Source organism: Macrotis lagotis, chromosome 1 (assembly GCF_037893015.1).
Source record: "Macrotis lagotis isolate mMagLag1 chromosome 1, bilby.v1.9.chrom.fasta, whole genome shotgun sequence".
Classification (NCBI taxonomy): Eukaryota; Metazoa; Chordata; class Mammalia; order Peramelemorphia; family Peramelidae; genus Macrotis; species Macrotis lagotis.
In genome coordinates, this window is record NC_133658.1 from 331,025,007 (window position 1) to 331,039,824 (window position 14,818).

A 14,818-nucleotide genomic window follows, 5' to 3' on the forward strand; every position below is an offset into this window, starting at 1 on the left:
ATGTACATAAATTGCACAGCCACATGGAATTTCTTAACACCAACACCTTTCTCTGTACATTATTACATAGTTTAAAAGTCGAAACTGGAGAAACTCCAGGCAACAGTTCAACTTTTTGCTTTTTTAAACTTTTTTTTTCCTTTTCACATACTTACAAAATGGAGGTGAGCCTGTTTTCATTTTTCTTTATAAGAGTCTCTAGAAAACAGAGTGAGGCTAGACTTCAGCAAATAGACAGAGGGAGGGAAAAGAGGTATATCTTAGGAGTTGGCGAGATGCTCTGTGGAGATTTGGGACTGTGTAGGTTGCCACCTTCACCATATCTTCTGAGAAGTTGGAGAAAGGATGATCATTTACAAGAAAATTAGGCAGTTAATTCTTGAGCAGTAAAATTAAGCCCCTCTCCCCTTCAAATGACCTTGGAAAATTCAACTAGATCTTTTTAGACTTATCAACAGCAGGGTCTCCAAGGACAGTCTGTTCTTCATCTGAGCTCTGGAAAACCACTGGTTGGGGCAGGGAGACATTTGCAGCTGTTGAATCCAACAGTTCCCCCAAGACAGGGAACACTTATTTAGCTCTACCATAATGGGTGGGAGAGAACATTGGGCTTTCCTGCCCCACTCCTAGCTGGAGGTATTTGGTTCCTTGGGGATATTTTTTGGTCAGATATGTTGGTAAGCTCTGCCATGGTGCTAGGGTCCTTCAAGGAGAACATGGAGGACTCATGGGGAGCAGCAGCATCCTATCCAGCAGGTCTGGAAGAAGTTGTTTCCCTGGGTGAGGTTCAGTTCCATTTGGCTCCTCTGGCCCTATCCAAAGCTAGCATACTCCCAGTTTCTCTACATATGATCTCATGGAAGGGAGGATGACTAGGAGCTCTTCACGTGGAGAACTCATCTGGGCCATGCCAGGAAGCCCTGGCAATCCCAGACTCCCAGGACCAAGACTCCTGGGCAAACATCCCTATGGGGCTGGGCCAGTGGCTGTGATTGTCGATGCTTTGTGCCAGCCATTCAGGTAGTGCCTTATCCTTAAAAGGCAGAAGCATGGCCCTTCACAGAGCAGATTGAACTCTTTCCCCCCAGTTAAATTCTCCTGGATCCAAATTAAAAAAAAAAAGCTAGTATCTATTATCAGCAAAATTCTGATAATCTGGGGGAAAATCTTTGTTCTACCCTCAGAAATGACCAATCCTAGGAATTTAGTGCTGGGACCTCAGAGGCCATCTCTTCCAAATTCTTAATTTTACAGATGAAGAAACTGAGGCCTAGAGAAGAAAAGTGACTTTCTTAAAGTTAAGGGGAAGAGCTGGGATTCAAATCCAAGTTTCTTGATTCTAAATCTGGCCCTTTCCACTACACCACAGCTGTCTCCAATCAACTCAAACTTTAAAAATATATATATGTATATCCCAACCCTTCTACTGCTCCTCAACTCTGTTTTTTTTAAATGAGGGAAAACAAAAAAAATAAAACTCCAAGTCATTCTACAAGCAGCTGCCCAATCCTGTCTGCAAGGCAGCACCAGGCGCAAATCACTATATACAGCTGATAGTGAAATAGTTACATTACAATCAAACACGGAGAGAACATTTACAAAAAAGTTGTCAGACTTGCATTATGATAAAAATCGGTGGACAGTCTGTACACTTTACAGTTTTTGCACCAGATAAGGCTCTCGCCAGAGAGCATGAGAATGAACGAGCAGGTGACAAATGTTATATATAGTGGTCTTCGGTCCCTTGTTGACTTTCTCCCTGGCTGTGGGGACTTGGTCCCCGGTATTGCTATGAGACACACATTTCAGAAACAGAAATTCTGGGGCAGGGCATGGGGGGGGGTTAGAGAAATCTTTTCTCTTTTTGAAAATAAAAAGAAAAAAAGAAATGGAGTGCTTATAAATATTATAATGGGCAGGAAATTAAAAACAGAAGCCCCTGCCTAAGGATGTCTGAATTCTCCACATCTGGAATGACTCTCAGATGTACTGGTAGGGCCTAACTTAGTGGCCTGAGAACCCTCACAGACAGTGAGACTGTAGGTTAAAGAGGAAATGAAGGTAAGGATGGGAAAGAAGATGCAAGTCAACTTCCAACTCAACTGGCATCTTCCCTCTCCATACAGGGCTGAATTTCTCTCCATAAAGTTCACCCAAAGGGTCTTCCCAATCTAGAATCTCCTGGCGAGTTGGGAGGTGGAGAATAGCTAAAGCCCTTTATTTCTGATCCTATCATCTTCTAGCCAGATTACCATCCTTCATAGGGTGAGTCTCTCTGGCCCTGACCAAAAATGAAATGGAATTAAATCATTTTCATGAAGCATTCCCCCAGAATCTCTGCTCCTTCCCCAAGTCACCACTTCAGAAGTCTCTTGGTGGGCTTGAGAGTCTTGGAGGAATTTGGAAATGTTTGTTTCTGCTCCCAGTGGTCAAGAGTACCCTGTTATTCCTAACTTTGCTGCTGCATGGACTTTTAGGGGTCTTTCAGAGGGATGCTCTGTCTTGGTTTCACAGGCCCTTCTCCAAAACTAGCTGATTCAGTGGGGAGGGTCCACAGGGTCTGCACCCTGCTCAACCACTTGAATTCTGATTTGGGAAAAGGGGTGGTGGTGGTCTGACCATGTCAGGAATAGGGAAATCAACTGAGCAAAAGGCATTTGTAGTTGGGGGGGGGAAGAGCAGAGATTTCTAGGGTCCCAGCATGCCATAACTGGAATAATTGGGGTCTTAGGAAAAATTAAGTTGGGGGTAGAATTGAGGTTTTTCACCTTCTCTTTGGCTGGTTTCTTGGACCAGCCTCCACAGGGGTATGACAAGGGGAGAGCCGGTCTGCAGCGTGGCCCTTGCTGGCACTAAGTTGGCACTGGCAACTTGGCTCAGGCTAGAGGCAGGGCTCGGTGTGCCAACCATCCCATTCCCATTGGGGGACCCTTTAAACACAACTGCTTACTTAAGCCCCAGACCACGGGTCAAAGAAGATCTCTTCCCAACCCTGCCTCCAAAGAGCGGTTCTGGCTAGACCTTCTCTGACATGGGTGGGAAGGGGCCAGCACCACAAGGTCCTGACTTTGAACCACAACACACAAGAAAAGGAAAAACAAGACCAAAAAGCCAGCCCTAGCCCTGGACGTGTGGGTCCCACGGGTCCAGGAGAGGGTGGGGAGCAGGAGAGAGAGAGCAGAGTCCGGACTGGCCAGCGGCCTGTGTGCACGGGGGGCCTGCCGGCTCCGTGCTGCCGTTCCTGTTGGGTGATCATGTTTAACATCCTTCGGGGCTCTTAATTCCCATGGAGTGCGTGCGCTCAATTTAAAGGGCCTGTATTCCAGAAAACGAGCAGATTTTGTTTCTAATGCATACTGTGAAAGGAAAAAAAATTACAATTACCAATCTTCTCCTGGGCCTCTCCGGTACTATGATTATTATTTACATCATTAATTATTTCTCTTCTCCAGTTAGCTCATGGCTCACATACTCCCTGTAAGAACCTCTTAAATTAAACTGGTGGGCAGAGGAATACTCTCTGGGACTCACTTGGACTCTCTCCAAGAAATGCATTATGGCACTTCACATAGAACATTAAAAAGGGATGTGACTTTCCCAGGACTTGGAGATACACTTTTGGGCTTCCTTATAGGAAAGCCCAAACTCTGGAGTCAAGGGTACCCCCTCATAGTTAGGGTCAACAGTAGAAGGGACCTCAGAGACCAACTGATTCAACCTTCTCATTTGATAGATGAGTAAACAAATTGTGATTTGCCCAAGGTCACCCAGGTAATAATAGCTAGGACTTGAACCCAGGTCATGGAATCATAGATTTAGAGCTAGAAGGGGCCTGGAAGCTCCTCTAGTTCCACCTCTTCATTTGACAGAAGAAAAATAGAACCAGAGATGTTCAATTCCTTGTTCAAGTAGCACAAATAATAAGTGACTCTCGACTCCAAATTCTGCCATCTTGGGCTTACTCCATCTACTTCCTTTCATCTGCCTCCAGGACACTGTTCCAGGAACATACATCACTGGAATAAGAGTGTAAAAGAGCCTCAGAGATCTAGTTCAATTCATGCAGTTAAAAGATGGAAGAGGCCCAGAGAAAGAAAGGGATTTGCCCAAGGTCACAAAGATAATGAGTAAAAGAGCAAAGATTTTAACGCACGACCTCTGACACTATTGTTTCCCAGGAAGCAATTTTCCCTTTGTGGCTTTCACAGCTTTATAAACTGGAACCAATTTTTTTTAATGCTAAATTTCATTATGTGGGGTCTATTTAACCAGCAGTAGGAGAAAAAAAAATCAGCATGGATGGGAGGAAAACAGTACAGAAGATGACATAAATCTTCTTTGTTCCCCTTGCCAAGAGTTCTGAGCCAATTTTCCACCTCTGTTTACTATAGGTCAATTAAACTGGCCTTGGCCTGAGGAGTCTTCATTTAAGGTTATGTTCCACAGTGGATTCATAGATTAATTCCAAAAAGTCTAACAGGTAATTATAGAAGCCTAGAACACTGGATGGGGTCTTAAGTCTGCTGGAACTTGGATTAGGGGAAGTCAGAAGGGGTATGGGAGCAGTTCCACTTTCCCATTGGATTAGAAGAAACCAGTCACTTCCTTTCCATTCTCTCTCTCTTCCATAGTTCTCCCTAATAACTGACTTTCATTATAGCCTCCTGGTATAATTAAAAACAAAACAAAAAGCAAAAATCCAGTCATAACAAGGTTAAAGACAAAGTGTAATAATCTCTGGGTGGGGCTTCCCCTTTGATTCCCTTCCCACATTATCCAAGATAGATACTATGGCTATGTTTAGCAAGGAGAAATCTTTGAAGACTCCAAAGGGGGATGGGTTATCTCAAGAAGTCCTTATCAATAAAACTCTTCAAGCAGAGACTGGATGAAGTAAAAGAGGGTAGAGGTTAGACCTAAGTTCCCTTCCAACTTTTACATTCCACAATCTTCCTCTGTACTTTTTATGGGATGGTCAAAGGCCTGTCACCAAGGAGCAGCAAGCTTTGGACCAAAGGGTACTCAGAAGGGATAGCAGACATTTTTTTACATGCAGTGGCAGAAAGGCGAGTGAGAGGGCTTGTTTGTCCACTGTGGATCTGTGCTCTTGGTATCTTGGAGCAAACTCAAAGAAATCCTTAAATGTGTTTGTGTAGGATCTATTTGGAAAGGGGAAAGAAAACAGGATGAAGACATGAAGAACAGAGCTAGAAATGAAGAACTCTTATTTGCTGCTTCCTTTTCGACTCCTTTTCAACAGTGGAATCCATAGAGGAAGACACTCCACTGGATGAGGAACTCTTCTTGAGTATCCCACTCCTATATGAAAACACCAACTTCTCTATAGAGAAAAGGAGCAAACTGCCCCCCCCCCCCCCTTTTAAAAGCAGGGGGCAGAAGCTTAAGAGTTCTTCATGCTAGAAAAGAGAACTTGGGTTTAGGTGGGGAAGCATAATTGGTGTCTCCATCAATCTGTAGACTTTTCATGTATAAGAGGGATTAGATTCATTTGGCCTGACTCCAGAAAGAAGAATTAAGAATACTAGGGGGAAAGCTACAATATGGCAGATTTGGGCTCACTAGAATTTTTTAACAATCAGGATTCTTTAGAATTGGAATAGATTACCTTTTTAGATAGTAATTATCCCATCACCAGAGGTATGAAAGAAGAGGACATATGTTTACTTCTCAGGGATATGGTAAAAGGTATTCCTGTTCAGGTATGGGTTGGACTAGGTAGTCTCTGGGGTCCCTTCTAAGGCTGCAATTCTATGGGTTTATCTTTTGGGAATTGTCTTCCACTTTAGGGCCATTTCTGTCTAAAATAACTAGGACCCACCTGGGCAGTGTCAGAACAACACTGATCTGAGTGAGGGCAGGGGTGACCTGGAATCTCAGGCGAGTCCTGGGGGTGGTGTTGGGGTGAGTCTTGATCTCTTTGCCCTCTCCCTCACTTACAGAAATTAACCCAACCTTGTGAGAATTTGGAGATTTGTCCAGCTCAAGAAGAAAAAGATAATTGGTTTAAACATTTACACATCAAAAGAAATCCACCAACAGTGACACTTTGCAGTTTGGTTTTCTGGTATTTTTTTTCCAAATATAACATCTTTTTTTTTCCCCTTAGGCCATACAACTCCCACAGAGAAGTCTTTTTTTTTTTACACCTTCTCCAAAAACATGAGCTTTAGCTTCTTGGGAAGGGGAGAGGAGAGGAGAGGGAGGAGGCAGTGCTTCTGCCCCACAGTGCATCAGTCACACACGCTGGCTCCTATCCCGGCCGGCCTGATGTCTTGGGGGGAGGGAGGGGAGAGATGAACCATTCTCTGAAGTGGCTGTCGTTCCTGCTGCCCCCGGTGCATCGGGGTGGAGATCCTGGGGTTTTTATTTCTATATTTTACTTCTGTCTCCTCCTCCCCCCGGCCCGGCGGCAGTGGCAGCGCTCCTCCTCCCTCCGGGTGAGTTAACAATTGCTGCTGTTTCTGAATTCGCCATTCTCTGTAATCTGCAATTTGGTTGGGTTTGTGGGGGAGATGCCGTTACGGGTCTGCATGCTGTACCTCTCTTTCAGCTGGGTCAGTGCGCTCATGAGGCGTGCATTGGCTGCATCCAGTGAGGCAATGCGTTTTTCCTGTGAATGACAGAGTAGCCAAGGGAAGAGTCAAGTAGGGTGGGGTGACCTTAGAATATTGGCTCCTTCCTAATATTCCCCAATATGGACTGAAGATTGGCTTTTACTCAACAGGCTTGTAGTTTTATAAATAGGATCAATTTTTCCAGATTAAGTCCCAGCACTGGGAAGGTCATTCACAGGTCAATTCATCTCTAAAATGGTTCATTCATTGATCCATAGACTATAAGTGCTGTAGGGCACTTTTAAAACAAGACACTTCTAGAGAACTCCAAAACTAAGTAGTCAACTCTGCCCATTTTATAGACCTGTGATTCATCTTTCCTTATCCCTCCCAAAATATTTGGTGTTTATTATTCTTCTAATATTTTTTCTGTATACATAGTGATAGATGTCTTTATTGTCTTCCCCATTTGAATGTAAGTTCCTGAGAGCAGGACCCACTTGGAGTTGTAGTGAGTATTAATTTCTTTATATATTCTCTCTCAGAGACTGAACATTAGCTTAATCATTTTATCTTTATTTCTAGTGGCTAGCACAATACCAGTCACTGTTCTACCTCACAATAATATTATCTAACTTAAATTTTGCCATTTTATCTATGACAATATTTTAGACTGTAAAATGCTTTCCTGAAATCAAGGTATCTATGGCACTCCCCTGACCTAGTATCCTAGCAAAAAAGTAAATAAGGCTCTAGATTAGCATGATTTGTTCTTAGTGAATTCATATTAACAACCCACGGTCCCTAGGTTCTTTTAGTAACATTTGTTAAATGTTCATTCTAGATTCTGGGACTTAACAGATTAACAATTGCTCATCTTTAGGCTTCTAATCCCTCAAAACTTTTAAAATACCCCCAGTAATGGCTATGAAATTACCCAAATCCCATTCTCCACTACTCTAGGATAGAATGCCTGAACCAAGAAAAGACAAATTCATTTTCAGCAGCTAGGTGTTCTCTTTATTTCCTGAAATAAAATTGAGTCTAAATTTGCTAACTTTGAAGTTTTTACTTTCTAAAACGCAAAATGTTATGAATGCTCTCATTCAAGTCACAGAAGAGAATAGACTCACAGACAGACCTCCTGGAATACACCATCTATTTATCACCACTCTCTGAATTCACCTATGATCCATCTCTCTCTCTCTCTATATATATATATTCCCTTCCTACCACATTTCCCTGATAACAGGGAATGTGATTACTCTGACATAACTTATTCTTAAAAAACCCATGCTGGCTCCAAGTATTACCCTTTATATTACTAAGTGTTTAAAAACCATTTGTGAATAATGCTATCTAAAATGGTTCCAGGAATCGAAGTCAAATTCATCACTCCACTGTTTGAAAAATCTCTCTCTCTCTCTCTCTCTCTCTCTCTCTCTCTCTCTCTCTCTCTCCCCCAACAGGAGCAAAACACCTTATTAACAATACTCACATTTATATTGTTCTTATAAAGTACTTTCTTCATAGCAACCCACAATGTACAGTGCAAATACAATTTTCCCCATTTTAAAGTTGAGGAAACCAAGATGAAATGATTTTCCCAAGATCATATGCCTGGTTTCCAGTAGGTTCTACATGTTAGGGCTTCTAATTGCAGATCCAGTGGTTTGGGTGTTTGTTTTTTTCTTCTCAATTCTCCTGTTCCATTTCTAATGTTACATCCTTTCCCTTCCATTAGGTCTAAGCTTTTAAAAGATAGTATCTTGCTGTATTCTAATCACAAAACCTATTCTCATAAATCACAATGATACTAATGAGAGACTTGTGTTGTCTCCTTGGGTTAAGATTTCAAGTTCATTCTGGGTGTTAGCAGAGACCCATCTCAGGTTGGATTAGCTTTCCTGTTAACTTTGCTTGAAAATCATGAAGTATATACTCTCTTCTTTTTAACTCTGTGACAAAGGAGTTCTATCCTGTTTTCTTCTACTAGGCCTCTTCTCCCTCATCTCACATCAAGGGTTAAGGGACAGTGGACATGGTCATGAAGTTGCCAACAAAGGTCACTACCAGGCTGGTGGCTATAAGGGACAGGGGTTGGAGAACACTAGATTTTTCAGTGCTTCAAATGGTCATCTCAATTCTGTCATACCAATGGAAGTTGAGCAAATCCCTTCCCTATTATTCTTACCTATGTCCCAGAGCTAAATCGACATAACTTTTTCTGACTCTTCTTTGAGTAAGAATTTCCATTCTACCCTGGCTATCCCCTTTGGGCTACAGGATTCTTGTATCTGTAGTCAAAGTGAGCATATAAAGGAAAAGCTTCCCTTTAGAGGACGTTCACACTGCCCTCCCTAAGTGAGAACAAGTGCACCACTTCCCCACATAAGTCCCTTCACTGTTTCCAAACACATGTGAGTGATAACAGAGGATAAGGATGAGCAGGAGCTTTATAGAATTCTCCCCTTCCAACTGTGAGAAGTTAACAAAGGAGAAGGATAATGGGAAAACATCTCCCAACCTGGGCATCAATAATCTTCTGTTTGGAGTCTACTGCTGCCTGCATCTCTGCATGGTCCTTCTTTAATTCTTCCTCCACTGACATCAACCTAGAGAAAGAAAAAAGGAGTGACAACCATGATTGGGGGGTTGTTTCTGCCATTGACCATGCACAAGAATACAAAGGGTTTCCTCTAGAAAGAAGAGCTCTTGTGAAAATAAGGCCTGGCAGTTCTGTAGGTAAAGGTAGGCCTTTGGCTCCTGAGCAAGACTGGGACATAAAAGAATTACACAATGATAGAATTTGAGGTGCTCATAGACCATATAATAGTGTTGAAAGGGTCCCTGGAACAGAGAATGTCACAACTGAAAGTGCCTTAGAATGTCATAGCTGGAAGGGTCTCTGAATGAAAAATGTCACAACTGGAAGGGCCTTAGAATAGAGAATATCACAACTGGGAGGGCCTTAGAATAAAGAATATCACAACTGGAAGGACCTTAGAATAGAGAATGTCATAGCTGGAAGGACCCTTAGAACAGAGAATATAACTGAAAGGGAACTTAGAACACAGAAGATTAAAAACTAGGAGGTAGATTTTAGAATAAAGAATGTGGAGAAGTCAACTTAGCTTCAGTACTTCCATTCTGAGAACTAAACCATAAGATTTGAAGTAAGGAAGACTATATTCTAGTCCTCTTTCCCTTCTGTAACCTCAAGCTATGCCCTCCTAGGTCCACAAAGATTTTTCCAACTGAAAATACATTTAACCCCTAAGTATTCCTTAATTACATACTCTTTCCTAAATAACTATGTATTTTATGGCCAACAACTTCAATTGAGACATTGAAGGAAAAAAAAGTCAGAACCTAATAGATCTTCTGAGTGCTTTCACATACAGGTTTTCACCATCTCGACCACTAAAAGCAAGAAACTGATTTTTTTTTCCAAAACAATTTTTAGAGATAGAAGACAACATTAAGTCTAATCCCTTCATTTACAGTAGAGCAAACTTAAGCTCCTGGAGGGATAGTGACTTGCCTAAGGTCACACATCTAGTAAAGTGGTAGCAATGGCCCATGGATTGGTTCTTGATTTTCACTCTCTTTCTACTATGCCACAATGAAGAAAAGAGAGAGAAGCCAACAATCAAAAATTCACACAGAATTTCCCAAATTCACCAATCCAACAACCATAATATTTCCTCATAGTTAATCTTGAGCTTCTGAAGAGAAACCTGGAGAGCTAGGGCTCTACTACTGAGTCCTCCTCCTCCCTGCATCAACCTGGACCAATTTCCACAGGATTCTACTGCACAATACCAGAATCATCAGTTGGTTGGCACCTGTCTGGCTGCTACAATCTAGTTTGCCAATCTGATTTCTAATTCAAACAATCTTAGATTGTTAGGCCTGTAAGACTCAGAACTCATTAAGTCCAACCTCTCATTTTACAAAGAAGGAAACTGAGACCCAGTGAGAAGTTGACTTTCCCAAGCTACACAAAGGGCTGGAGGCACAGAATTGGGAATCAAATTCAGGTCTTCTTCCTTATCTAGAGTTCTTTTGAAGTGGATTCCAAAATGATAAGACTTTAATGAGAACATCTGAAGCCTCAAAGACAAAAGTAAAGAAGACTCAAAGTTAAAAGAAGCATCTCTTCTCTCTTCCTTCTCATGAGCACTTAAGTGTTGGTTGCTAGGTAGTGCCTCCTTATCGGCCAGCTTGGTTAGGCATCTACACTAAATCTTGGGGCTTATGGTTATAGCATAAATATCATATCATAAATGGTTATATCATAAATGGTGATTTTAGGCAGAGAAAGACAAAAAAGATTGGGACAAAGTTTCATTCAACCATTTGAACCAAAATTCCAAATGATGTAATACTATCACTTATGTTTTCCTTTCTTAAAATTTCCAAAATGCTATGTCATCACACATCTAACTTGATCCTCACAACAGCCCAGTAGGGGAGACAGAGAAGGGCCTATTATCCACATTGTATCGAAGGGGGAAGGGAGTTCTCAAAAGTTACCTACTCAAAAGTCATTCAGGGAATCATATAGGTAGACAGAGCTAGAACAGAGAATTCTTGCAATCCTGTGTTCTAGTAGGCTCCACTTCTAAAGCCCTTCCAAGTTACAAAGCCCTTTCATAGCTCATCACATTTGATCCTCAACAGGCAGATGCTTTGACAATGTTTTAAATGACCTTCATGATCAACCTGAGAAATAGGTAATTATAAGCATTATTAGTGTCATTTTACAGATGAAGAAACCAGAATTATAGAGGGCAGCAAATAACTTGCCTAAGGTCACATGGTGAATAAAAGTGGTAAAGTTCAACCTGACATCAGATCTTTTTTTTTTTTTACTTAGAATATGTTGTCTTACTTTTCTATACTCAAAGACAAAGCATGGGAGTGGGGCTGCTCAGTGACACAGACACAGGAAAGGACTTTGACCCAACTTACCTGCTGATGATCCCCTTCATCTGAATTTCCTTATCCTCCTGCTGCCTCCGTAACCTCTCTTCCCCCTCCTCCAGCCGAGCCTGGTATTCCAGCATCAGCTTCTGGGTGGTCTCCTCTTGGCACTTGAACCTGCTCTCATACTCTTCTAGCTTCTTGGTGGAAATACGCAGCTTGTCCTGTAGCACTACAATGTCCTGCTGGGACAGCCCACAAGCAGGGACACGCATGCACATGCACGCACACGTAAGATAAACACAGAGCGGATTGGTCGTTAGCGTGCTTCCTGCTTGGGGTCTCACAGTTATCTGGAACATGGGCTCCCCCAAAGAATCCAAGTGAACTGCTAGGTCTGGGCTCCTATCTATTCCTCTGCCAGACCACATGGGACTCCAGCCCAATCCAGCTGCAAAAGATGCTGTCTGAGGGGAGAACACTCTGGGGTGAGGGAGGATGTTTAGGATTTTCTTTGACGTTGCAAAGAATATGAGATATTAATTGTGTGTGTGTGTGTGTGTGTGTGTGTGTGTGTGTGTGTGTGTGTGTGTACGCATGAGTGCATGTAGGGGTTGGGGAGGGGAGGGTTGTCAGGCATGTAGGTGCCTTCATCATGATGATGGAGATCAACCATTCATCTCAGGGAAGGCTGGCAGAGGTGGAGAGGGGGCTACAGTAGAGGCAGCCAAGAATACGGGGTCATTGGGCAGCCCAAGTCTGGGTGATTAGAAGTCGAGCCCAATGAGGATCTGACTTTGAGAAAGAAAAGAAAACAAAACCCAATAGGCAAAAAAATCAGACTGGAAAAGGAAAGAAGCCATGGTGCTCTGGACATAGAAACAAGCAGGAGAGGTTAACACCTGAAGCAGATCGGAGTAAGGGAGCAGAGATGGAATGGATTGAATGACCAGTAGCACTCAGCAAGGAGGAACCAGGAGATACTTCAACCCCAAAGTGGAATCCCCAAAACCCCTTTCAAGGGAGATCTAGGGACATGGAAGCAGCTGAGTAGCACATCACATCTTCCTTCTGACACCCGATTTTCCACTAAGGGAGTGGGGTGAGAAGGATTTTTCACTGTGTACACATCATTATATCATTAAAAATACAAAGTGATAGGGATGGAAGAGGAGATACAATTAGGAATTCATAGAGAAACCAACAAGAAGCCAAGACTCACAATCCTTCTCAGGGGGTGTTGATTTTCCTTAGGGCAAGAGTTTTTAACCTACCCTCTATGAACTTGCTTTTTTTGTTTTTTTGATGGAGGGGGATTGCAAGGCAATAGGGTTAAGTCACTTGCCCAAGATCACCCAGCTAGGTAATTATTAAGAGTCTGAGGCCAGATTTTAACTCAGTTCCTCCTGATTCTAGGGCCAGTGTTCTATCCACTGAACCACCTAGTTGCCCTCTAAACTTGTTTTTTTTTTAATTTGGATAACTATATTTCAGTAAAATGTTTCCTTTGTAACCATCATGTATTTTTATTTTATACATTTAAAAATATCATTCTGAGAAGGGCCAAAAGGGTCCTTGATACAAACATTAAGACTTTAGGGCCTTTCAGTCAGGACCTAAACAACCCTCCAGAAGGCAGAAACGTCTGAGAAGATCTGACTGACACTAGAGAACAGAACAGGTGACAGGAGCTAATATGCTGAGGGGCCTTTCCGAGTCCAGGATTAAAAGCCTATCTTAACACAGGAATGTCCTGACTGAGGTATACACAGAACTGTGTCACCCATTATATTTCTAGGAATAAAAGTATTTGGCCACAGTCAGAATTCCAGTAGTTTGAGCAGAAATCTAAGGAAACTATAAGAGATGAGGAAGGAATCATTTTCTTTTAGGATCACAGGATTAAGATCTAGAAAAAGAGCTTGGACCAGCCTCATTTTACAATTAGGGAAATTAAGACCCAGAGAAATTATGACAATTCTAAAGTCACACAGTGACAGAAGGATTTGACCCCAGGTCTTCTTTCTACTGCACCACACTAACTTTCAAGTATCCATGCCTGAGGTTTGGCAAAGCAAGTTTTGTTACTTGGTCATGAGCACTGTTTACCTATAGACAAGTAAATTGGGAATAGTGTCTTCTCATCTCACAAGATGAACTGGAAGAAAAGACCACCTGTGAAACAGGTCCCTCTGAAACACACCCAGGACCAGGGAGGTGCAGAGAGCTCATTCAGTCAATCAACAGGTGGGGTAAAGTCCCCTCCCCAGGCATGGATGAGAGATTATGCCTTTAGAAGGGGAATTCAGAGGAGTAGGATTCCTTATTTTATAGGAGCATAGGATGTAGAGGTGAGAGAGACACATTAACTCATCTAATTCAATTCCTTCTTACAGTTGATGAAAATGATATCTAAAAGTAAGTGACTTGCCCAAGAAGGCACTGGGAGCAAAGAGAAGAACCAGGATTTGTACTCAGGGAGCAAAGAGAAGAACCAGGATTTGTATTCAGGTCTTCTTATCACAAGTCAAATGATTGGGAGCTTCTTTCTCTACTAACACAATCATAAAATAATGGGGGAATGTTCATGTTAATAACTGATGTCAGTGAAGAGAAGGTAATGAGATGCAATGTGGCAATAAAGAACTGGGGTGAAGATGGAGGAAGGTTGGGCTATCAAACCTGAGCCTTCCTAAAAGTTGGCCTCTGATCACAGAGTGAGCCCCATCAGTCAGTACCAGAGCTGGAGGAAATCACCAACCTCAGAAGCCATTCATCACCTCAGACAGAACGTAGGCTTCTCTAATAAACCCCAGCCCTGCATAATCAGGTTTGGGGTTTGGCAAAGCAACTTTTGTTAGTTGGTCATAACTATGGACAAGAAAGTAAATTGGGAAGAGTGTCTTCTCTTTTGCTGCATAAAATGAACTGGAAGAAAAGACTACCTGCAGACCAGATCCTCCTAAAGTGTGCCCAGGACCAGGGAGGTGCAGAGCAATGGAAGTTTACAGCTTCTCAAAAACTCAAGAGGAGAAAGAACTAAAAATCCTCAAGGAGGATGAGCCCAACATGGCCTTTCGGTCCATCCTCTAACCCTAAACTTCTGGTTACCCACAATGAACCCAAAATGATGAGTATTAGAGCTGGAAGTATTCTCAGAAATTCTTTGGGCAGCTAGGTGGTGCAATGGAAAGAGATCCAGGCCTAAAGTCAGGAAGAATGATATTCCTGAGTTCAAATCTGGCTGTAGACACTTACTAGCTGTGTGACCCTAGGTAAGTCACTTGATCCTGTTATCTCAGTTTCCTCGCTTG

At 42.4% G+C, this 14,818-nt stretch overlaps 1 protein-coding gene across 16 annotated transcripts in view; it reads right to left on the bottom strand.

Annotated features, from left to right (window-relative positions):
- Positions 1 to 1,594: 1,594 nt before the first annotated feature.
- The window catches only part of DAB2IP (DAB2 interacting protein), a 325,075-nt gene continuing 311,851 nt past the window's right edge, over positions 1,595 to 14,818 (bottom strand). For 13 of the 16 annotated variants that reach the window (XM_074211663.1, XM_074211659.1, XM_074211662.1 and 10 more), the window contains 3 exons: positions 11,553 to 11,749; positions 9,103 to 9,190; positions 3,363 to 6,631 (listed from right to left, as the gene is read on the bottom strand). In XM_074211663.1, the coding sequence (XP_074067764.1) occupies positions 6,464 to 6,631; positions 9,103 to 9,190; positions 11,553 to 11,749 (453 nt within the window). In that variant the 3' untranslated portion in view covers positions 3,363 to 6,463. The other 3 variants (XR_012473657.1, XM_074211661.1, XM_074211657.1) reach the window with 3 other exon arrangements.